The sequence below is a fragment of the Chiloscyllium punctatum genome, chromosome 14 (genome assembly GCF_047496795.1).
Source record: "Chiloscyllium punctatum isolate Juve2018m chromosome 14, sChiPun1.3, whole genome shotgun sequence".
Lineage (NCBI taxonomy): Eukaryota > Metazoa > Chordata > Chondrichthyes > Orectolobiformes > Hemiscylliidae > Chiloscyllium > Chiloscyllium punctatum.
In genome coordinates, this window is record NC_092752.1 from 2,380,531 (window position 1) to 2,404,263 (window position 23,733).

The window sequence follows — 23,733 nt, forward strand, 5'->3', positions numbered from 1 at the left end:
ATTTTTCTTCATCTAAATGGAGCGTCATAATCCTCGACTTCCTATTCCCTCATGTGTTTATTGAGTTTCGCCTTAAATGCATTGTCACTATCTCCTATAAACACATCATGTAGTAAGTATTTCTTCATTCTCAGAATCACAGAATGTTTCAGTGCAGAACAAGGCCATTTGGCTCCTTGTGTCCACACTGGTGTTCTCAGTATTTTGGATAAGTACTGTTCTCTTGCATTTTCCTTGTTACCCTGCATACTGTTTCTACGTAAATAATCATCCAATGCCCTCTTGAAAACCTTAATTGAACTTGCCTTCACCACACTCCCAGATAGTGCATACCATACCCTAACTACTCACCTTGTTGCCTCTTATGCAAAGCAATTTAAAACTGTTCCCCTTGGTTGTCAAACCTCTTATGAGTAGGAACAGTTTCTCCCTATCAAATCTTCTCTTCGCCTCCTCCTCACCAAGGTAAAAATAACAAAGGTTTCAAACTCACCAATACACCAGTTTTAATTGCAGATTTTTGTTAAGTGAACTCAATTTCACCATCCACCTGGGATTTGAATATATGGCCCTAGAATATTAACCACAATATCTAGATTATAAATCAAGTGACAATACTTATATGCCACCACCTCACACTTCTTGTCACTCTTTGGGTAAAGAGGTTTCTCCTGAATTGAGATTGGATTTTTTGGTGAATCTCTGATGCGATTAGTTCCCCACAAGAGGAAACACACTCATTGTTTCCAATCCATCAAAACCTTGCAGAATTTTAAAGATCTCTATTATGTCATGCTGTATATTTGTGTAAGTATAGTAGATTATCATGTTAAGAGTCTGATCATTTGACATAATGATAACACATCATTGGCCATTTTGGGAAGGGAAAACAGCTGAGTCTATCTTGCTGCTTGTACAGTAAACATTTTCACAATAAAGCTCCTGCTGTTAAACACTTTGGTGTCCTAACCCGTCCTGGAATGTAACACAAGGAGAAAACCAGTGTTAGGATTAAAAACTGCTTCAAGATACAACGGGTCGATCATGGATTCATTGGAAACAAAATTGAGTTCCACGCTGCAGACCTTGGAGGTAATTTGATAAAAAGAAAAGAAAGCAAAAGCTGTCATCACTGCACCAAAGCAGGTAGAGTCAATAAAACAAAATCAACCCAGTGAGGAGGTGAACAGTGTAGAATGAATTCGCTCTGTTCTCCAAACAGAAGGAACATTGTGAATAACGAGTACCCTACACAGAGGAAATGTCTTGAGATTGGGGTGTAGACTCAGAAAGAAATAGGCAGCCTCAGGAATATCTTGTTCAGGCAGGAAGAAGCAACGTTGTGCTTATTTTTTCTGGTACATCGTGCTTCACAGGCCTTTCCTATTTAAAATAAAATGGTAGGAGAGTTTGGCAGTGCAGAACCATATGATAAAATTAAAGAGAAACTCCATTATTTTGATCATGGTAACAAAACTGAAGCAGGTCCAGTCATCTTTGCGTTCTTGAGTATTACAGGCAAAAGACTTAACCTTTTGAGGAGTTTTACAGCCAGAGAAATCAATTCCAAAGATTATGAAGAACTAATAGTAAACCCACAGAACCATTTTTTCATCAAATCCATTGGTGAATGCTGAAAGGTTCAGATTCCGAAAATGTAACTGGCATAATTGTTGAAGCTATATCCCAGTTCATAGCATTTTAAAGAAGTTAGCAGAATTCTGTGAATTTGGAGATGACTTAAATGATGCCACCAGAGACGGACTGTAAGGGTTAAGATGTAAATCAATCCAGTGGAGATTACTGACAGAAAGATATCTAGACTGAGATAAAGTCTGGAAATAGCAGTCTTGAAGGAAAATAGCAGCCAAGAAAGCTCAACAGCTAAGCTTGAGCATGACAGATCACAAATAGTGGTTGAGCACCAACACAGACTCAATCCTGCCATTGGTGTGGAAAAACAGGTCATGGAGCAGCAAATTGCTGGTCGAAAGAAGCAGCTTGCATAAACTGTGTGAAAGGGCACATTGAATGGGCATGTTTGAGGATGAAGCATGAACAATATATAACAAAAGTACAGAAACCAAAGAGTACACAGTACAAAAAGAGCATGAGAAAAGCCCAGACTCACAATCCGAAGAGGCCTTGTTACTAAACATGCATAAACAGAAGTCCCTGGAGAAACTGAGTAAGTCTGGCAACATCTATGATGAGAAAGCAGAGTCAGTGTTTTGAATCCTGTGACCCTTCTTCAGTTCCAACACACAAAGCACTAATCAGATACAAGAGACTTCCATTTAGAATCATATCTGCACCTGTATAATTCCAGCATGCCATGGATCAGATTTTATGTGGATTGGAAGGGGTCCAATGTTACCTAAACAATGCTTTCATCATCAACAGAAATGAAAAAGAGCATCTCTACAATTCAGATGCTACCCCACAGAGACTTGAAGATTATGGTCTAAGAGCGAGGAAAGAAGAATGTGAATTTTTAGAAATCTTCCATCAAATGTTTAGGCTATTTCATTGATGTTACGAGATTACACAAGTCACCTTCAAAAGTAAAAGCCATAAGTGAAGCACCAACACCTAAAAATGTAAACCAACTACAATCTTTTTAAGCTTACTAAATTACAATGGCACATTTGTTCCAAAGCAGGAAGGATGTTCCCAATGAACCCAGAGCCAGGGGTCACAGCCTAAGGACATGGAGTAAGACATTTAGGACCTAGGTGAGAAACGTCTTCACCCAAAGAGTGGTGAGCCTGTTGAATTCACTACCACAGAAAGCAGTCAATGTGAAGTCATTGTATGATTTCAAGAAGGAGTTGTACATAGTAGTCATGATTTGGAGATGCCAGAGTTGGACTGGGGTGTACAAAGTTAAAAATCATACAACACCAGGTTATAGTCCAACAGGTTTAATTGGAAGCACTAGTTTTCGGTGCGTCACTCCTTCATCAAGTGATAGTTGTACATAGAGTTGTACATAGCACTGGATGAAACAGATCAAAGGAAAGGGGGAAAAGCAGGAGTAAGCTATTAGGTTTGATCAACACGAATGGTGGAGTAGGCTCGAAGCTCCATAATGCCTACTCCTGCTTCTATTTTCTATGTTTTGAAATCTTGCAACCATTCTCAAGCTGTTGCCAGTTTATTATATCAAACAAGAATTGGAAATTGGAAGATCAATGAGAAAGAGCCATTACACAATCCAAAGAGACTTTATTTATGAAGTCCTGAAACATTCTGACCAAAGTTACTGCTGCAATTAGCATGCAATGCATCACTGTATGTAGTGGGAGCATTTATTTCTCACACAATGAAGAGATGCCAATGGCTTTTGCATCAACGTTGTTAAACAAAGCAGAAATGAACTGTGAACAGACAAAGAAACTCTAGGAATTATTTTGGCATTAGACAATTCTCTTGATACCTGTATGACCAGGAATTTATCTTGCTAACAGATTACAGACCATTGACCACAATACTCAGGCCTTATATAGAGATTTATTCTCGAGCAGCTAGCTGTATGCATTGTTGCTATGAGTGCACACTTAGACAATTACATGGGAATGCCGATGGGCTCTCTAGATTATCTATGGCCAAATTAGTTAACTACAAATAGTCCTTATGAAGACATTTTCTACATTAAACACTCTGGCAAGAGCAGGACAAGTTAAAAGTACACTAGAAATGGTCCATTACAAGCAAACATGATGGACATGGTACTTCATGGCAAGATCACAGGCACAACTTCAAAACTGAAGCCATATGTTCCATGAAAGCTCAAACTATCCGTATAAGAAGGATGTCTCCTATGGGGAATGAAGGTTATCAGTCAACCACTCGAAGGAAATGTGTGTTAAATCAACTATGTGAGGATCACTGTGACATTATCAGAATAAAGGAGGTAGCCAGAAGCTATTTTTGAAGGCCTGCAAAATTTAGGAGCAGACAGGAAGATGTGCAATTTCTGCAAGAGTGGGCAACATACCTCCACTAGCACCATTCCACCTGTGAGAATGGGCAGAAGGTCCATAGCAAAGAATCCATATCGACTATGCCAGACCTTCAGACAGGAGAATGTTTTTCACAATGGGTGACACATATACTGAGTAGCTTGAAGTTATCATCATGAAGATGATACCTTCAGAAAAAACCTTTGAAACACTGGGAGAGAGCTTTGTGAGGTTGGAACAACTTGTTAGTTAATGGTCCACAGTTTACACCACAAGAGGTTATGGACTATCTAAAGCATAAATAAATTCAAAGTATCTGATCAGCTCCTTATAACCCTGTCACAAATGGTATTGCAAAAAGGTTTGTTCAGACAGTGAAACATTCCTTAAAGGTTAATTGAGAACAGGGATCATTATCCAAAAGACTAAGCTTTTTTTTATAGCATACCAGAACACAACTAACTCAAAAACTCAAAGGTTCTTTAGCATTGGTCATGATGAAATGTCAGTTGCACATAGCAGTTAATTTGTTGAAACCACCCATGACAAAATATATCTTGCCTACTTACTGTGGTATTAATGATTGGAAATGTTCAACATTTTCATTGTAGGAGCTTCTGATGTGGAGGGGTTGTGTATTTGTGTAAGTATGGTGGACTGTCACTTTAAGGATCTGACATAATGCTTCCATCATTAGCCATTTGAGGGGAAACAGTTTAGTCAAACTTGGCTGCCTGTACAGTAAATGTCACAATAATAAAGTTCCTATTGTTAAATACTTCGGCCTCTTGGTCCTTCTAGGTAACAGGTCACCTCAGTTTTCTTTTCTCAAGACATTAAGGATGTAGCCTGTCAATCTTTTTCTGATAATATAAACCATATTTCTGGAATTATCCTTTTAAATTTTCTCTGCATCCTCTCTAATGTGTCTATCTCATTTTTGTAATGTGGCAACTAAATAGCACAAAATCCTTCAAATATGGTCAAACTATGATTCAAAGCATTGTTTGGCTGGAGGAGGCTTCAGAAACAGAAGGAGTGAAGTCATGAAGGGATTTGAGAATAAGAATTGGATTCCTTAAAATTGAGGAATGCAGGACCAGGAGCCAATGTGGACGAGCAAGGAAAGGTGAACTGGACCTGAAGTGTCACCTTTTAGTTTAGCTCGAGCAGTGTAGGAGATTACAGGCAGGGAGGCCTGAGAAAGCATAGCAATGCATAGACTCTTCAACTCTTGGCCATTTCTGACAAGTTACCTACAACTACAGATATAGGTCACATCTCTTAAAAATATTTTCCAACTCACTTGTCAGTTGTATTAATGGATCATTAACCTTTTAGAGATGCTGACAACTAATAGCTTTTTGCGATTTCCTTTAGATTCCCAGCATACTTCACACGTGCAACTTCTGCTTTGATTTTACGTTCTAGTGGACCAGGTTGTTAACTGGAATTTGGCTCCATTTTCAGAATTTCTTATCTTTCAGGATCACTGAACCAACAGTAGGCTCTGCATAAGATTGACTATCAGCATGCATCTTGTCACCTCAGCAATCAGCAGGTTAACTTTGTGTTTTTCCTTTGTTAAATCCAATCACTTGGATAAGACCACCATTAAAATAACTCAAGGGCAACGAGATGGACAATAAAAATGCTGGCCAGCTAGTAATGCTACATCCCAGTGAATAAAAAAAAACTTACAGCAAATTTATCCAAGACCTCCTGGATATGCTGAAATCCATTCTTCTCAGCGATGTCTCTTGGGTCTTCTCCGTAAACATTCAGAACAGTGGAGGCCTGGGCTGATCCCGGACATTCTAGAAGCAGAATGACAAGATTCTCTAGTCCATTCTTGGCTGCAAAATGGAGCAGTGTTGGGAATTCATGATCATGTTCCAGATCTGGATAACAAAGAGAGTAAGGCAAGTGTCAAATGTGATTGAAAGTTCGTGAGATGAAATAGGAGAGTTAAAATTTTAAATATGCAGTCTTGCACACTGATTAAAGAATGTAGTCCTAGATTTATACAAAGGACTTCTCTCATTTTGGTAGATACTTGACTTATCTCATTTCACCTAGTACATTTTCTGATAAGCTCATCTGACACTACCACAAACTTCATTGCATGCAACTTCTTCATTTCTTAAATGAGACAAAGAACTGTAGATGCTGGAGATCTGAAACAAAAACAGAAAGTGCTGGGGACCCTTTGTTCTGAAGGGTCACTGGATTTGAAACGTTAACTGTTTTTCTCTCCACAGATGCTGCCAGAACTGCCCTGTATAACTGAAGCATAACTTCCCAACTTTTATAGTCAATTCCCTTTGCAATAAATAATAGCATTAGCTTTAATAATTACTTGCTGTAACTTCATAGCACATTGTGATTCATGCACTAAAACACCCTGATAGCTCTGCATCTCAGAGCTCTGCAACATCTCACCATTTACATAATACATTTAATTTTTATTCTTCCTGCCAGAATGGATAATTTTAACTTTTTCCCAAATTATACTCCATTTGTTACATTTTTGTCAACTCAGGTAACCCATCTACATCTTTTTGTAGCCTTCATGTGTCCTCTTCACAGCTTGCTTTCCTACCTATGTTTGTGTCATCAGCAAATTTGGCAACAATATCTTTGGTGCCTTCATTTAAGTCATTTCTGTAAATTGCAAACAGTTGAAGTTACTTCACAAATCACTGAAGCACACTATTCATTACATCGTATCAACCAGAAAAAGACCCAGTTATGCCCACTCTCTCCTTCCTGTTAGCCAGCCAAATGTCTACTCAACAAGTTATTCTCTGTATCATGAGTTTTTATTTTCTGCTGTAGCAAGGTACTTTATCAAATGCTTTCTGGAAATCCCAGTTTGGTACATCCACTGGTTTCCCTTTATTCTTGGCACTACTTCCTTCAGGAAATCCATGGGACTGAACCTAATATTTTTCTGGCTAAATCCAAGATGCATCAAAATGTTTGGAAGGTTTCTAGCTGTGAAGTCCTGTGGGTTATTTCACCCTGTCTTTTGAAACTCACCTCATTAATAGTGTCTCTCATGAGCAGCTGCCAATCCATATAATACACATTGTTTCCACAACAATTTGCCACTCACTGGATATTCCTGAATTCACCAGAATCCCTGCACCTCTGTCACTAGCAAAAATCTGTTGAGCCTCAATGTCACAGTCAGTCCAGAGCTGTCCCGTACAATTGCTGACATTTGCCCTGGACATGGCAGACAGGGGGAAATAGGCACCCCACTTCCATTTTGTGGGCAGGAACTCAAAGATCCTGCTGGATGGAGGGAGAGATGAGGGAATAGGGTGAGGGAGGCAGGACACAGGACTTCCATTTCTCCTAGGACCAGTGGTAGAGGCCACAAAAAAATGATCTGATCTGAGATTGCTATCTAGATCAAAGCACTGAAAATTATCTGAAGAAATATGCGGCAACGTAGGAAGAAGGTCACTGTTGTTCTCTACTCTGCAACCATAAGTGTCACCATCTTCTCCCCAATACCTTACATGCACTCCATCTCTACCACTGTATAGCGTCCCACCAAGGCTCCTGCTCTACCATTTTAACTATTGCAGTCAACATCTTCCCTCAATTGCTGTCACCCACCCCAAACTCTGACACCACTAATTTTGCAAGCATTCTGCACTGCCTACTCAGTGGCCCATGGCACTTCCCTACATGCGTCAATAGTAATTGCTGTGTCACCCAGCTTCTACAATACCTGCCTGTCTTTCAATTCCTTGATAAAACCAGACCAAATAGGGCAGAAAGATTCAAGACAGGTACTGCTCTACCTGTCATTTGGCTCTCTGTCCTTTGTAAGGAAAGGTTCCTGACTCTGACCACCCAAGCAGTGCCTGGACTGAGACTGCCCTTGATTGACTGTATTGGGAACGCCTTAGGTGAAGGCTATTCCTTTATCTTGAGTGAAGCCTGCTGACAACTATGACAAGGAAGAAATGCTTGTGGCTGCACTAAATGGTGAGGCAAGACAGATATCTTGGGGGAGACAGTGAGGACTGCAGATGCCTGAGATCAGAGTTGAGAGTGTGTTGCTAGAAAAGCACAGAAAGTCAGGCAGCATCCGAGGAGCAGGAAAATCGACGTTTTGGGCCAGAGCCCTTCATCAGGAATGAAGCTGGGAGTCTCATGGGTGGAGAGATAAATGAGAGGGGGTGAGGCTGAGGAGAAGATAGCTGAGAGTGCAATAGGTGGATGGAGGTGGGGGTAATAGTGATAGGTCAGAGAGGAGGGTGGAGCAGATGGGTGGGAAGGAAGATTGACAGGTGGGACAGGTCATGAGGGCTGTGCTGAGCTGGAAGGTTGAAACTGGGGTGGACATGAAAGTTTGCTTAGCTTACGTTTTTTTATGTCGAATGCAGTACATAAATACCGTTTGTTGAGTGCATGTACCCCCCCACCTCCCCCCCCCCCCCTCCTGAGGATGTAGAAATACAGAGGTCCGCGACATGTATCCTCCTGAGAATGTAGAAATCTTGGGGGGGGGGGGGCGGTGGGTGCTGAGAGAGGGAAAAGCACAGAAAGGCAGGAATGCTAAAAGCATTTATAGTAGGGGCAAAGTAAGATAGTGCCATGTCAGCCATACAAAGTGCCCTGTGATGCAGCCTGATTAATTCCCTCAGCACACAGTGCCCTTGACATAGCATTACAAGGATAGTTGCCAGTGCAGCCCAAGTGCGGCATTACAGTGCAAACGACTCCTGTAAATGTATCGAAGATGTGTCATGACATTTCTTAGAGGTTGAGAAATGTCGGATGCTAATGTCCGTGGATGTGGGGTGAATTTGGCCAATACCCACGGAGATGATGAAGGCCATTCAAAGCAAGCAGTGAGTTGAATCTGCAAAGTACATGTTCTGGTTTGCTTGTTAGTTTTCTCGACATCTAGCTTGTTTGGCAAATTTGTTAAGATGGGTGTTTCAATATTGACAAGGCACACTGTGGCATTAATAAGGCAGTTAACAATCAACAAGGAGCAGCAACTTGCTTCTTGCCACTGCCATGTGAGAATCTCACCATGCCACAGTGTGCCTTGTCAATATTGAAACACCCATCTTAACAAATTTGCCAAACAGGCTAGATGTCGAGAAAACTAACAAGCAAACCAGAACATGGACTTTGCAGATTCAACTCACTGCTTGCTTTGAATGGCCTTCATCATCTCCGTGGGTATTGGCCAAATTCACCCCACATCCACGGACATTAGCATCCGACATTTCTTTGAGATAGTGGAGATAATCTTGATGTTGAGATGGGGCTCGCTGTACTTGCCACACTGCTCACCACAGGCCACATTACTCGGACTCCTGTAAGATTCCACCCAACAAACTGGCTAAACATGATTTTTGTTTTCTAAAACCATGTAGACTCTGCCTGATTAACTTGAACTTATCTATAACTTCTTTATTAATAGCTTCTAATAATTTTCTCATGATAGGATGCTAAGTCAACTGTCCTGTAGTTCCCTGTTTTCTGGCTCTTTCCCTGTTGAATAAAGAAATTACACTTACCATCTTCCAAATCTAGGGATTTGAGGTAAGTTAAACCGCATCAACTGATGAGCCATTTCTTTTAAGACCCTTGGATGAAGTTCATAGGACCTGGGATCTTGTCAGCCTTCAGCCCCAATAACTTCTCACTAGCACTCCTCCAGCAATTGTAATTTGCCTGAGTTTGTCCCTGCCTTCCAATTCTTGATTTATTACTGATTCTGGGATGTTCCTAGTATCCTCTATGGTGAAGACTAATGCAAGCTACGTGTTCAGTTCTTCTGTCATCTCTTTATTTTCAATTATCAACTCTCTACACTCACTTTCTATTGAACAAAAACTGCTATTGTTAACTTCTCTTGTTTTAATATTGATAGAAACTATCTATTTTCATATTTCAGGCTAGGTTTCCCTTTAATTTTTCCCTGCTTATTAATTTTGCTAAATATTCTGCTCATTCTTCTGATCTGTTACATCTTTGCACAATGACACACTTTTTCTTTATAATTAGACAAGAACATCATCTTCAATTCTACTTGTTAATTAGACCATAAGACCATAAGACATAGGAGCGGAAGTAAGGCCATTCGGCCCATCGAGTCCACTCTGCCATTCAATCATGGCTGATGGGCACTTCAACTCCACTTACCCACATTCTCCCAGTAGCCCTTAATTCCCCGAGACATCAAGAATCTATCAATCTCTGCCTTGAAGACATCTAGTGTCCCGGCCTCCACTGCACTCTGCGGCAATGAATTCCACAGGCCCACCACTCTCTGGCTGAAGAAATGTCTCCGCATTTCTGTTCTGAATTTACCCCCTCTAATTCTAAGGCTGTGTCCACAGGTCCTAGTCTCCTCACCTAACGGAAACAATTTCCTAGCATTCACCCTTTCCAAGCCATGTATTATCTTGTACGTCTCTATTAAGTCTCCCATTTAATCTTCTAAACTCCAATGAATACAATCCCAGGATCCTCAGCCGTTCCTCATATGTTAGACCAACCATTCCAGGGATCATCCGTGTGAATCTCCGCTGGACACGTTCCAGTGCCAGTATGACCTTCCTGAGATGTGGGGACCAAAACTGGACACAGTACTCCAAATGGGGCCTAACCAGAGCTTTATAAAGTCTCAGTAGCACAATGGTGCTTTTATATTCCAACCCTCTTGAGATAAGTGACAACATTGCATTCGCTTTCTTAATCACGGACTCAACCTGCATGTTGACCTTTCGAGAATCCTTGACTAGCACTCCCAGATCCCTTTGTACTTTGGCTTTACGAATTTTCTCACCGTTTAGAAAGTAGTCTGTGCTTTTATTCTTTTTTCCAAAGTGCAAGACCTCGCATTTGTTTACGTTGAATTCCATCAGCCATTTCCTGGACCACTCTCCCAACTTAATTTACTGTGAACTTTCAAAATACAGTACAAACATAATAACAAGTCATTTGGCCCACCTGGTCTATGATGGTAATTCTGCTTCACATGAGCCTCCTGCCATCCCTCTTAATCTCACCTGACTACTGTCTGCTTCTAATTCTTGCTTAATCATTTGTTAATCCACATTCCCCTTAAATTAATTTATACTATACAATTCAACCACACCATGTGGTAGTGAGTTCCACTTTCTCATCAAACCCTGTGAAAATAGGTTTCTCTTGAAATTATCTGTGATTGTCTTATATTGATGGCTGAAAATGTGTTGCTGGAAAAGCTCAGCACGTCAGGCAGCATCCAAGGAACAGGAGAATCGACGTTTTGGGCATGCCTCCCCATCAAATGGAAACATTTCCTATCCATCTGATAGCCTTGATCTTCCAAAATGTGCAACATTTTTTTCACATGGAGCAAGGAGCTGAACAGAATAAGTTTATTGAATTATTTTACAATGTTATCAAATTTTGACCCAATAAAATTTTCTCCAGGTGCTTCTACACCTTGCATTTTAATAATTACAAAACTTACTCTTCTCATGAGCTAAGAAGATTATTAAGTTTGATTTAATGTTAGGTGAAATTTTTTAAAGAGAACACATACCAGTGAAAGTTGCTTCATAAATATAAGTTATAAACCTATACATTATGTTATAGAAAAATTCAAACCATGGGTATTTAGCAAGTTCTATACAGGTTGTTGTCAATCGTGTACTCCTCACACAACTGTAGATTGTACAGCACAAAATAAGACCATTTAGCCTATCATATCTGTCTTGGTTGTTTGAAAGTAATCGAATTAGTTACACTCTACTCCTGCATTGCTCTGAATATTTTTCATTTTCAAATATTGATCATTTTTTTTAAAGTTACAATAAAACTTGATTGATTAAGTAGTGTTTTCAAGTGATACTATGCCCATTTTTAACCCAATCAAAAAGGTCCATCATGTGAACAGTGTTAAAACAGGGAGTATTGGAGAAACTCAGCAAATCTGGCAGCATCTATAGATAGAAAAACAGAGTTAACATTTCAAATCCAGTGACCCTTCATCAGAACTGAAGATAGCTGTGGAAGGATGGAATTTAGGTAAAAGTGAGGACTGCAGATGCTGGAGATCAGAGTCTAGATTAGAGTGGTGCTGGAAAAACACAGCAGGTTAGGCAGCATCCGAGGAGCAGGAAAATCAACGTTTTGGGCAAAAGCCCTTCTTAAGGTGGTGATGTTGGGGCAGAATAGAGTATGTGGAGATTGTGTCGAGAGAGAGAAAGAGATAGGCAGACAAAAAGATTGCTGATGAAAAGCTGAGAGAGAAATAATACTTCGATGGGGTATTAATGAGGAGTGTAAATGTTTGAAATTTGTTTGGTTACGCCGGGAGTGGCTCCTACTGGACAGGACTTAGAGGTGTGTTGGAAAGGAATGAACAAGGGAGAGGGTGTTCATGTTGTAAAACTGTAAAACTCAATGTTGAGGACTGAAGGCTGTAAGGAGGCTAGGTAGAAGGTGAGGCCCAGTTCCTCCAGCTAAGCCTCACTGGAATACTGCAGCAGGCCTGAGACAGAGATTACAGTCAGGGAACACACTTTTGTGTTGAAGTGGCAGGCGACTGGAAGTTCAGGGTCATTTTTACAGATTGAGCTTAGATGTTTGGCAAAGTGGTCACGCAGTTTGTGTTTAGTCTCCTCAATGGAAGGTGTGCCTGGAGCCTTGGATAGTGAGAAGGGAGGAAGTAAATGAGTGCTCAGAGTGAGGGAGATGTGGATCAGGGTGCCCTGGACAGAATGGTTTCTGTGGAATGCTGATAATGGAAGAGTGGAAAATAGGTGGTGTCCCACTGGAGGTGGTGGAAATGTCAGCATATGATCCTTTGGAGGTGAAGACTGGTGAGGTGGAAAGTGAGTAACATTATTGTGGGAGGGAGGGGAGGAGTGAAGGCAGAAGTCCTTCATAACCACCCTCCTCTGCCTGTTGAGCTCTCTTCAATTCCTCCTCAACGTTTCCTTTAACTCCTCTCACTTTCTTCAGGTCAAAGATACGATCATGAGTATTTTGTTCATTCCCTCTCCCTATACACTAGGTTTTGTCCTGTAAGGGCTGTTCTCAGCATGGCCAATTTATTTTCAAACATTTACAAACATAAACAAAAACAGAGATTGCTGGAAAAACTCAGCAGATCTGGCAGCATCTGTGGATAGAAATTAAGAGTTAACATTTCCGGACCAGTGAAACCTTCTTCAGAACTGATGGTAGCTAGGAAAATGTTGAAATATATGCAGATGATGGGGTGGGGAAGGGGCAAGAGTAAGTGGTAGGTGAGATGGAAACCATAGAAAAAAACAGTTGGACAGGCAAAGGGATAGTTAAAGGTCAGTCTGGGGGAATGAACACCTGCCTGGTATATGGAGGCTGGGGTAGGGACATGGCCCAACATATACATTTTTGATCCCACATTTATGCTTCTTGTTATCTCTCAACTACCTAATATCTCTCTCTCTATCAGCTTATCATCAGCAATCTCTTTGTTTGCTTATCCCTTTCTCACTCTCTCTCTGGGTACTGCTTCTGTGTACTCTATTCTCCCTCCGACTCCACCAACATTGTCTATCATCAGGATAAATTCACCCCTTCCCCAGGTAGCTTCAGTTCTGATGAAGGGTTACTGGACTTGAAATGTTAACTCTGTTTTCTCTCCACAACTGCTGCAGCACTCCCTATTTTTGTTTCTGAGTTCTGGCATCCACAGTTCTTTGTGTCTTTTTCCAGTAATGTGTTCCCTAGCAGTCAGACAGAAGGTTTGGACACAACATGCAGAGAATCACTAAGTTAGCAGCCTCACCTATTAAGGAACACGAAACAACATGAGCAAAGCCACAATTTTCCATCACTATAAACATACTTTCCCAAAATGCTGGGAATCAACATAAACAAAAATCAGATTTCAGTCGTTGCTCAGAAGCAGGAACCTCTGAAATAAAATTTCCATTTGTGTAACTGTGTTAGAGAAAATCAAATCAAAAAATTAAATTTCCATGGCAATGTGTGCAGTCATTACATCATATTCCTTTAATATCAGGGCTGATGTTATTGTGATTAAGTTTTATACATTTTTAAAAGAATGATTCTAGGTAGAAAGTACCACTTAAAATATTTCATCACTTAGCAACATGAATGAGAAGGTTTTAATGGTGTTATAGCACGATTTAGTCTCATTAATTTTGTACTAGGTGAACAAGTGGTCTTTGCGCCGATATAATTAACAATATCATGCAAATGCAGTGTTCTAATAAATAATACCAGAGAAACATAATTATAAATTCTACAAAAACCCACATTATTATTAGCAATAACATATAAACCTGCAGTGTTATAATTAACAATACCACACAATGCGGACTGATACAATAAACATACTACACCAAGTCCACAGACAATATCAGACAAACTTGCAACATTATCCTTAACAATACTATATAAAGACATGTGTTATAACTTACAAGTCTACACAAACTCAATATGAGAATTAACAAATGACACAAACTGCATAATTCTGATTAACAATATACAAAGCTGTAGTATTACCATGAAATATACTCCACACACCCATATCATAATGTTAACTCCACACCTGAAGCATTGTGTGCAGTTCCGGTCTCCTTACCTGAAGAAGGATGTTGTGGCTATGGAGGGAGGTTTACCAGATGGGATGGCAGGACTGACATATGAAGAAGGATTGGATTAGTTAGGACTGCTTGGAAGTTCAGGAGAATGAAGCCGGCTGGGGGTGGGGGGGGTGGGGGGGGGGGGGGGTGCGGTTCTCACCAAGGCCCTGTATAATTGCAGCAAGAACCCCCGCTCCTGTACTCAAATCCTCTCACTCTGAAGGCCAACAGACCATTTGTCTACTTCACTGCCTGCTACACCAGTATGCTTGTTTTCAGTGACTGGTATGTGAGGTCATTTCCCAATCTAGCGCAGTTTGGATAATAATCAGCCTTCCTGATTTTGCTACTAGGGTGATCTCAAAGGAACCTATAAAATTCTAACAGGACTGATCAGAGTAAGCATTGGAAGGACGTTCCTGATGATCAGGGAATCCAAAACCAGGAATCACAGTCTAAGGATACGTGGTAGGCCATTTAGGACTGGGAGATTAATAGAAATTTCTTTACACAGAGTGGTGAAGCCTGTTGAACTCTGTGAGGCAAAAATATTAAATGTTTTCAAGAAATTAGATACAGCTCTTAGGGTTAAAGAATATGGTGGGAAATGGGAACTGAGTACTAAATTGGATGATCAAACAAGATTGCATTAAATGGCAGAGTAGCCTTGAAGGGCCAAATGACCTGTCCAGGATCTTATCTTCTATGTTTCATTGGGCCGACAGGGCTATTTTCACTTGTTATTTCTGGTACTTGGTTAATGGCAGGTGGCCTATCCAGTTTCATCTTTTGAGAATTTCCAGTGATTATTATAACTAAGTGGCTTGCTCGGCTATTTTAGAGTCAACCACATTGCTGTGGGTCTGGAGTCACATGTTGGGCAGACCAGGTAAAGAAAGCAGATTCCTTCCTTAAAGAGCATTTGTGAATAAGCTGCGTTGTTCCTATAAGTAATGGTCATCATTTGTCTCACAATTCCACATGTTTATTGAAATCAAATTCCAACATCTGCCATGGTGAGACTCAAACCAAAGTCCCCAGAACATTATCTGGATCTCTGGATTAATCCTAGTAATACTACCACGAGGTATCATCTCCCCATCCTGGCCCAGCCAGTGATGCCCACATCCCATGAATGAATAAAAAGAGCCCTTCCTTTCTGTTTCAGTTGCTTCTTTCTCACTTTTTGTATCTTATAAAACTGATCACCTTTTGACCTCCAAAGAAAAGACATATTTGGGCTCAAAACATTAGCTCTGTGTCTCTGCAGATGCAACCAGACCTGCTGACTTCCACAGAATCTCTACAGTGAAGGTAGAGGCCATTCAAACCATGAGTCTGCACTGACCCTCTGAAGAACATCCCACCTTCTCCATGTAACCCCACATTTACCATAGCTAACCCATCCAAGCTATCAATCCTGGACACTATGGGCAATTTCCCATGTCCAATTCCATTCAACCTGCACATCTTTGGACTGTGGGGGGAAACCAGAGCACCTGGAGGGAACCCATGCAGATTTAGGGAGAATATGCAAATTCCACTCAACCACCCAAAGCTGGAATCAAACCTGGGTCCCTGATATTGTGAGGTAGCAGTACTAACCTCTAACCCACCCCTCCAGTATTTATATTTTGATTTCCAGTGTGTGTGATGTTTTATTTTTATTTTATTGTTTTAGTCATGCAATTTTTCATCACTAAAGGTCATGTGGCCTCCAATTCTAAGGCATCAAAGAAAGCAAGGATGTGAAGGATATTATTCCAAGTCAGTCAGAATATCCCTTGGAGAATGAATATTGAAAAATATGAATTCAATTACTATTTCTGGGCCACTCCAAAAAGACTTCTAATAAATTAGAAGAAGACAGAAATCCAAATAGCTGGAAGGTGAGGAAGGATCCTGAAACTGGGGTAGTTTATGTTCTGACTGTTGTTTTTGGCATATCTCAGACAGTAAAATCAAGCAGGGGAAATTCACTGAGGTGAAGGAGCCCAATGGAGTCTTTGTCCTTCTACATAATGGAATGAACAGACTTGGTGTGTCAGATACAGTGCGATCACTAACCCTCTCCCACCAACATATTATCCTCAATTCTTCCTCAAGCAACTCCTCGCACTAACACAAGGAAGATATAGCGTGTTCTGTAACTTCAGCCATGCAAATACTAGAAGTGGAAGGGTAAACACCAAGTCTACTTGAAAGAGAGATTATTAAAAATCGGCTGATACAGTCAATGACAAGAGATATAAAAACAAGCACTGCAGTATCACCATTTCCCAAACTATATCCCTTGCAACCACCCCACTCTAGAAGGACAGCTTGGGGAAGGATTTGGTCCTGAAAATGTTTTTTGTAGGAGATATTCCAGAAACTAGCCTGGATTTGCTGGGAAGGTTGAGAGAAGAGTAAATGAGTTTTTTTTTAGGATTTCAAAACGAACATTTTTCACTGATGGCGGAGGAATGTGAAATAGGTGCAAATGGCTGAGTCAGATTAGGCTGGGTGGCATGGGGTTGTGATGATGAGGAGGTGGCAAGGGAAGTGAAACAGTGAATGGTTTGAGTGAGAGGGAGGTGACAGTGTGAGGATTGAGGGATTGAAGGGATAATGGGGTGAGTGGATGAGGATTGAGTAGGAACAGGGTGAAGATGTGGGGAGGGGTGAGGTAGTGAGTAGGCAGACTGTGAGAACATGTGGGTTGAGGGTTGAAAAGGTGATGTGAGGAGATTAGAGGAAGTGGGTATAAGATAGCTGAGGAGATGAGGAGGTGAATAGCAAAAAGGGTAAGGTTTAAAAGAGTGATGGTGTACGGTTATGGTATTTGCAGAGTGCAGCTGTCAGGATAAGATGGGGAAGGGAAACTGCATTCGAGAACTGGAATGCAATTAAACCTTTGCCAACAAAGAAGGGGCAACAGCAAGACAGGAGAGAGTCACATAGGCTCCAGAGCAACCCATTCTCAAGGTGAGGCAATGGAAAATGAACTTTGTTTTTAGTTTGTACAAAATAAGGAAGGATTGTCAATTGTTAGATTTTTTCCGAGGGATTTGAAATATATGTAATGGCAACTGTTATTGTTAAAATTTCTTTAGATCCTGGGACAGCAGGTGGGGAGTTGCTCTCTGTTTTGCTTTAGGAGTTGCTAAGACTTGCAACTTTGCTGAGAAAACAGAATCAATTTGTGACATGGAGCTCTGATCCTTCTCACCATTTATTTAAACTTATCAAACACTTGATTGCAAAGAATAAGGTTGTGATCCTTAAATAGTGAATTATTCACTACACTCATACTGACAGTATTGCAGTCTCAAAATGCCCCCAAGCTATTTTTCAGCCAATCAAATACTTTTTGCAACATTTTTCCTGTTGTAATGTGGACAATGTAGCAGCTATTTTTTATGCACCAAGATCCCACAAACAACAATATGATGAAAGACCAGATAGTAAGAGAAGCTGGATAAGCTCGGGTTTCTTTCGAGCAGAGGAAGCAGAATGGGGACCCAGTTGAGGTTTATAAAATTATGCGAGGTATGGTTAGGGTGAATAGAAAGCAGCTGTTCCCCTTAGTTGAAGGGCCAATAACAAAGGAGCATAACTTTAAAGGGGAAAGACATGAGGTTTAGAACTAGAATTAGATTTTATTGTCTCGTGTACTCAAGTACAGGGATATACCGGAATATATTGAAAAGTGTACAAAGTTGTCATTCCTGGCACCATCTGAGTTACAAAGGTTCCAAGGTACAAAATCTTAATTACAAAGTAGAAAAAAAGGAAATAAAGTTGAAAGTTCAACATTACAGTCCTTATAAAGTATAAAAATAAAGATTTTTCATCAGAGAATGGTGAAAATCTGGAGTGCACTGCCTGGGAGGCTAGTTGAGACATCATTATCTTTAAGAAGTATTTGGATGAGCATTTGAAATGTCATAAATGCCACCTGCTGGAATACGGAATAGATTGAGGGCAGTTTAGTCAGTGCAGACTCCATGAAGCAAAGGGCCTTGTATGTACTATAGGATCCCATGCTACTCTGCAGAACAACAATACTGACCAGGACACCAGAGGCGTCTGAAATAGTGTGATAAGACCGTTCACAACAAACTTAATAGCTGAATGAAGACTCAATCCCTTTGTAAGAAAGGAGGCATCAGCAACAGTGCAGGGCTTCCCCAATACTGACTCTCTTACAGTGCAGCCTCACTAGTTATTAGCATGTCGTTATTACCACTCTCTTTTATTACCACATTCTCTCAGCACTGACCCTCCAACAGTGCAGCACTCTCTCAATACTGACTCTCCAACACTGCATCGCTCCCTGAGGCCTGGCTGTTTGAGAACATTTCTTCCATATTGACAAACCAACAGTGCAATGCACTTTTAGGTTCTGACTCATGTGAGAAACAACTCTATTTAGACTTGGTTGAGGCCAATTTGGGATAAAGATCTGCTCTGCCAGAGACAGATTTTCCAAGCTGTGACAAAGGTGGTGACTGGATATTTGAGAACAGTTTTCCTTGTGTAGAATGGTATTAATCTTCCAGGAGAAAGTGAGGACTGCAGATGCTGGAGATCAGAGCTGAAAATATGTTGCTGGAAAAGCGCAGCAGGTCAGGAAGCATCCAAGGAACAGGAAAATCAACGTTTCGGGCATAAGCCCTTCTTCATTCAGGAATGAAGAAGGGCTTATGCCGGAAACGTCGATTCTCCTGCTCCTTGGATGCTGCCTGACCTGCTGCACTTTTCCAGCAACACATTTTCAGCTAGAATGGTATTAACCAACACTGCGTGTATTTTCATTTGACCAGAACTGGCCTGTTTGAAATGCCATGTTCTGAGTGTTGTACAATTAGTGAGGTAGGGGGGGAAAGAAGGCGGGGAAGAACATTTGTGGGATTTGTTGCATTTATGGTATCTTGGATTGCAAGCAGGGGACCATGAAGTCAGACTTAGGGTCTTAGGATGTTCTTGTGGGGCCAGGAGATTGAGAGTTCAGCATTGGAGTTTGATTTGAATTGGGAATGGAGGTGATCAAAATGATTACTAGTCTATACTTTCGATCCAACCTGCTGAGCACTGGATTCTCCAAAGGCGGATCTGCATTGGGGCTGACATTAGGGTGTTGGGATCTCCAGTACTTTCCACACTCTGGTCCCAGTTCCACATGATCTCACATCATTGAAAATCACTGATGATAAAATCACTAGTTATTAGCATGTCGTTATTACCACTCTCTTTTATGTAGTTTATGGTGTTAAAATGAAATAGTGGCACAAAATTAGACCCTAATTTATATTCTTAATGGGCTAACTACTCTACCATAGATGGGGAAGGACATCTCTTTCATTTACACCAGAATTGTCCACGTGACATTTGTCCCAACAAAAACTCAGAGGTACATGACAGAAACCTGAACCTAACATATTTTAAAAATATTTTTGACTTAGGCCTCATTACTAAATAACAGGAATCAAGTTTCTGGATAATACTGTCAATCATTCTGACCAATTTATTATCTAATGAAGTCCCTGACTCTTTGAGGCAATCAAAGTGAAGAATTAAATTAATTTTACTAAAGTGATTAATCCAGGGCCCATGATAATAAACAAGCAGCACTCCAGAAATATTGATAGAACTGTGTATTCAATATTTGAGAAGCTCAGCACAATACCACAGGATTATTTACAATGTAGAAACTGTTACAAGATAACAAGGAATGAAAAGGTTAATGAAGTTAGGCAAGAGGAAATAGATTTTCAGTCATCTGGGTCTCAGCAAAACCGGGACTGAGCTTGGTTTAATGGTTATAAATTTGCTTTCATAGATGACCTTTATGGAAACTACACCATTTTTAACAAAGAGCTTCATTTACTGACAGTCATGGAGACTGCGGAACAAACATGATTGCCAGAGATTTCTGAAGAGGATGAACACGTCGGCTGTAGATTTTAATTTTTGTGGGTTTGAAGCTCAGTGTGATGAATATATGTTATGTAAACCCATTATTTTCAATCAGTATTCCAGTCTAACATGAAAGGCACTTCACTGTAACGTGGGAGCTTTGTACTAATTATCATCTTTTTCATCTGTTGATTATGGCTGGACCCTTGCTTCTCTCCTACATTAATTAAACGCAAAAGTAATATTATACTGTTTTATTTGTTGCTCCAGTCCTTACAATCTCATTATAATCCCTTTATAATCCAATAATGAATCAGATGTAGAGCTTGGTTTTCCACTGTGTCAGCTATGGTTCAGCAGTTTGTTCCCTTCCCGCTGAGTTGGAGGTCATGGGTTCAATAATTAACTCCAGACATTTGAAAGAAAAATCCAGCAAACATTCCAAATGCAGTGCTGAGAGAGTGCTGTACCATCTGAGGGTCAGTGCTGAGGGAGTGCTGCACATTTGGAGGGTCATTGCTGAGTAAGTACTGCACTGTCGGAGGATCTGTACTGAGGGGGTACCGCACTGTCGGAGGGTCAGTACTGAGAGAGAGCTGCACTGTCAGACAGTCAGTACTGAAGGAGTGCCACATTGTTGGAGAGTCAGTACTGATGGCAGAAAGTGAGGACTGCAGATGCTGGAGATCAGAGTCAAGAGTGTGTTGTTGGGAAAGCACAGCAGGTCAGGCAGCATCCGAGGAGCAGGAGAATCAACATTTCAGGCATAAGCCCTTCACTAGGAATGAGGCTTGTGGACTGGGGCTGAGAGATAAATGGGAGGGGGAGGGGTGGTAGCTGAGAAAGCAATAGGTGGATGAATGTGAGGGAGAAGGTGATAGGTCAGAGGGGGGAGAGATGGACAGGTCTGGAGGGCGGTGCCAAGTTGGAGGCTTGGGACTGGAATAATGTGGGGGGAGAGGGAAAATGAGGAAGCTGTTGAAATCCAAATTTAACCCGTGTGGTTGCAAGGTCTCAAGGCGGAATATGAGGTGATCTTCCTCCAGGCATTGGGTGGTAACAGTTTGGTGGTGGAGGAGGCCCAGGACCTGCATGTCCTTGACAGAGTGGGAGGGGGAGTTGAAGTGTTCAGCCACGGGACGGTGGGGTTGGTGAGTGTGGGTGTCCCAGAGATGTTCTCTGAAATAATCCGCAAGAAGGTGTCCTGTCTCCCTGATGTAGAGGAGACCATACCGGGTGCAACGGTTGCATTGTCAAATGGTCAGTATTGAGGGAATGTGCAGTGTTAGAAGGTCAGTATTGAGGGAATGCTGTGCTGTCAGAGGAGCAATACTGAGCAAGCTCCACACTCTTGGAGGTGAATGATGGTAAATTCCTTTGTAATATAGATAATCACTCTGAATCTGAACACACCCATACTCTAATCCTTCCTAAAAACAGTGTAATAATGCCAGCTAAAGCTAATATTGAACAAGACAGATTCCAAAGTGAAACATAGCTTGATAGAATATATCGGAAAGATGTTGTGAAACTTGAAAGGGTTCAGAAAAAAATTACAAGGATGCTGCCAGGGTTGGAGGATTTGAGTTACAGGGAGGCTGGGTCTGTACTCATTACTCTGACCAATAAAGGAAAGCACACCAAATGCCTTTTCACTATCCTATCTACTTGCGACTCCACTTTCAAGGAGTTATGAACCTGCACTCCAAAGTCTCTTTGTTCAGCAACACTCCCCAGGACCTTACCATTAAGCATATAAGCCCTGCTAAGATTGGGTGGCACAGTGGCTAGCATTGCTGCTTCGCAGTGCCAGGGTCCTGGGTTCAATTCCAGCCTCGGGCGACTGTCTGTGTGGAGTTCACACATTCTCCTTGTGTCTCTGTGGGTTTGCTCCGGTTTCCTCCCACAGTCCAAAGATGTGCTGGTCAGGTGAATTGGCCATGATAAATTGCTCATAGTGATAGGTGCCTGTAGGGAGTAGGTGAATGGGTCTGGGTGGATTACTCTTTGGAGGGTTGGTGTGGATTGTTGGACTGAAGGGCCTGTTTCCGCACTGTAGGGAATCTAATCTAAAAAAAAGCACCACCTCACATTTATCTGAATTAAACTCCATCTGCCTCATCTCAGCCCACTGGCTCAGCTGACCAAGAACCCATTGTAATCTGAGGTAACCTTCATCGCTGTCCACCACACCTCCAATTTTGGTGTCATCTGCAAACTTACTAACTGTACCTCTTAAGCTCACATCCAAATCATTTATATAAATGACGAAAAGTAGTGATCAGCACTGATCCTTGTGGCATTCCACTGGTCACAGGCCTCCAGTCTGAAAAACAACCCTCCACCACCATTCTCTGTCTTCTACATTTGAGCCAGTTGTGTATCCAAATGGCTCGTTTGCCCTCTATTCCATGAGATCTAACCTTGCTAACCAGTCTCCCATGGGGAACTTCGTCGAACGCCTTACTGAAGTCCAGAGAGATCATGTCTACTGCTCTACCCTCGTCAATCCTCTTTGTTACTTCTTCAAAAAATTCAATCAAGTTTGTGAGATATGATTTCCCATGCACAAAGCCATGTTGACTATCCCTTATCAGTCCCTGCCTTTCCAAATACACGCACATCCTGTCCCTCAGGATTCCATCCAACAACTTGCCCACCACCGACATCAGGCTCACTGGTCTATACTTCCTTGGCTTGTCCTTATCACCTTTCTTCAATAGAGGCACCACATTAGCCAACCTCCAGTCTTCCGGCATCTCACCTGTGACTATCGATGATACAAATATCCCAGTAAGGGGCCCAACAATCACTTCCCTAGCTTCCCACAGAGTTTTAGGGTACACCTAATCAGGTCCTGAGGATTTTTCCACTTATGTGTTTCAAGACATCCAGCACTTTCTCCTCCATAATATGGACATTTTTCAAGATGTCAACATCTATTTCCTTATACTCTACATCTTCCATGTCCTTTTCCACAGTAAACACTTATACAAAATACTCGTTTAGTATCCCCCCATCTCCTGCGGCTCCACACAAAGGCTGCCTTGCTGATCTTTGAGGGGCCCTATTCTGTCCCTAGTTAACCTTTTGTCCTTAATGTATTTGTAAAAGTCCTTTGGATTCTCCTTAACTCTGTTTGGCAAAGCTATCTCATGTCCCCTTTTTGCCCACCTGATTTCCCTCTTAAGTAAACTCTAAATGTCTTTATACTCTTCTAAGGATTCACTCGGTCT

The 23,733-nt window shown here is 41.2% G+C and overlaps 1 protein-coding gene across 4 annotated transcripts in view; it reads right to left on the reverse strand.

Moving 5' to 3' along the window:
- Positions 1–23,733, reverse strand: part of LOC140485543 (B-cell scaffold protein with ankyrin repeats-like) — a 309,357-nt gene that overhangs the window by 156,468 nt on the left and 129,156 nt on the right. For all 4 annotated transcript variants that reach the window (XM_072583754.1, XM_072583753.1, XM_072583755.1 and 1 more), the window contains one exon: positions 5,667–5,866. In XM_072583754.1, coding sequence (XP_072439855.1) covers positions 5,667–5,866 — 200 coding nt within the window. The remainder of the gene's footprint in view (positions 1–5,666; positions 5,867–23,733) is intronic.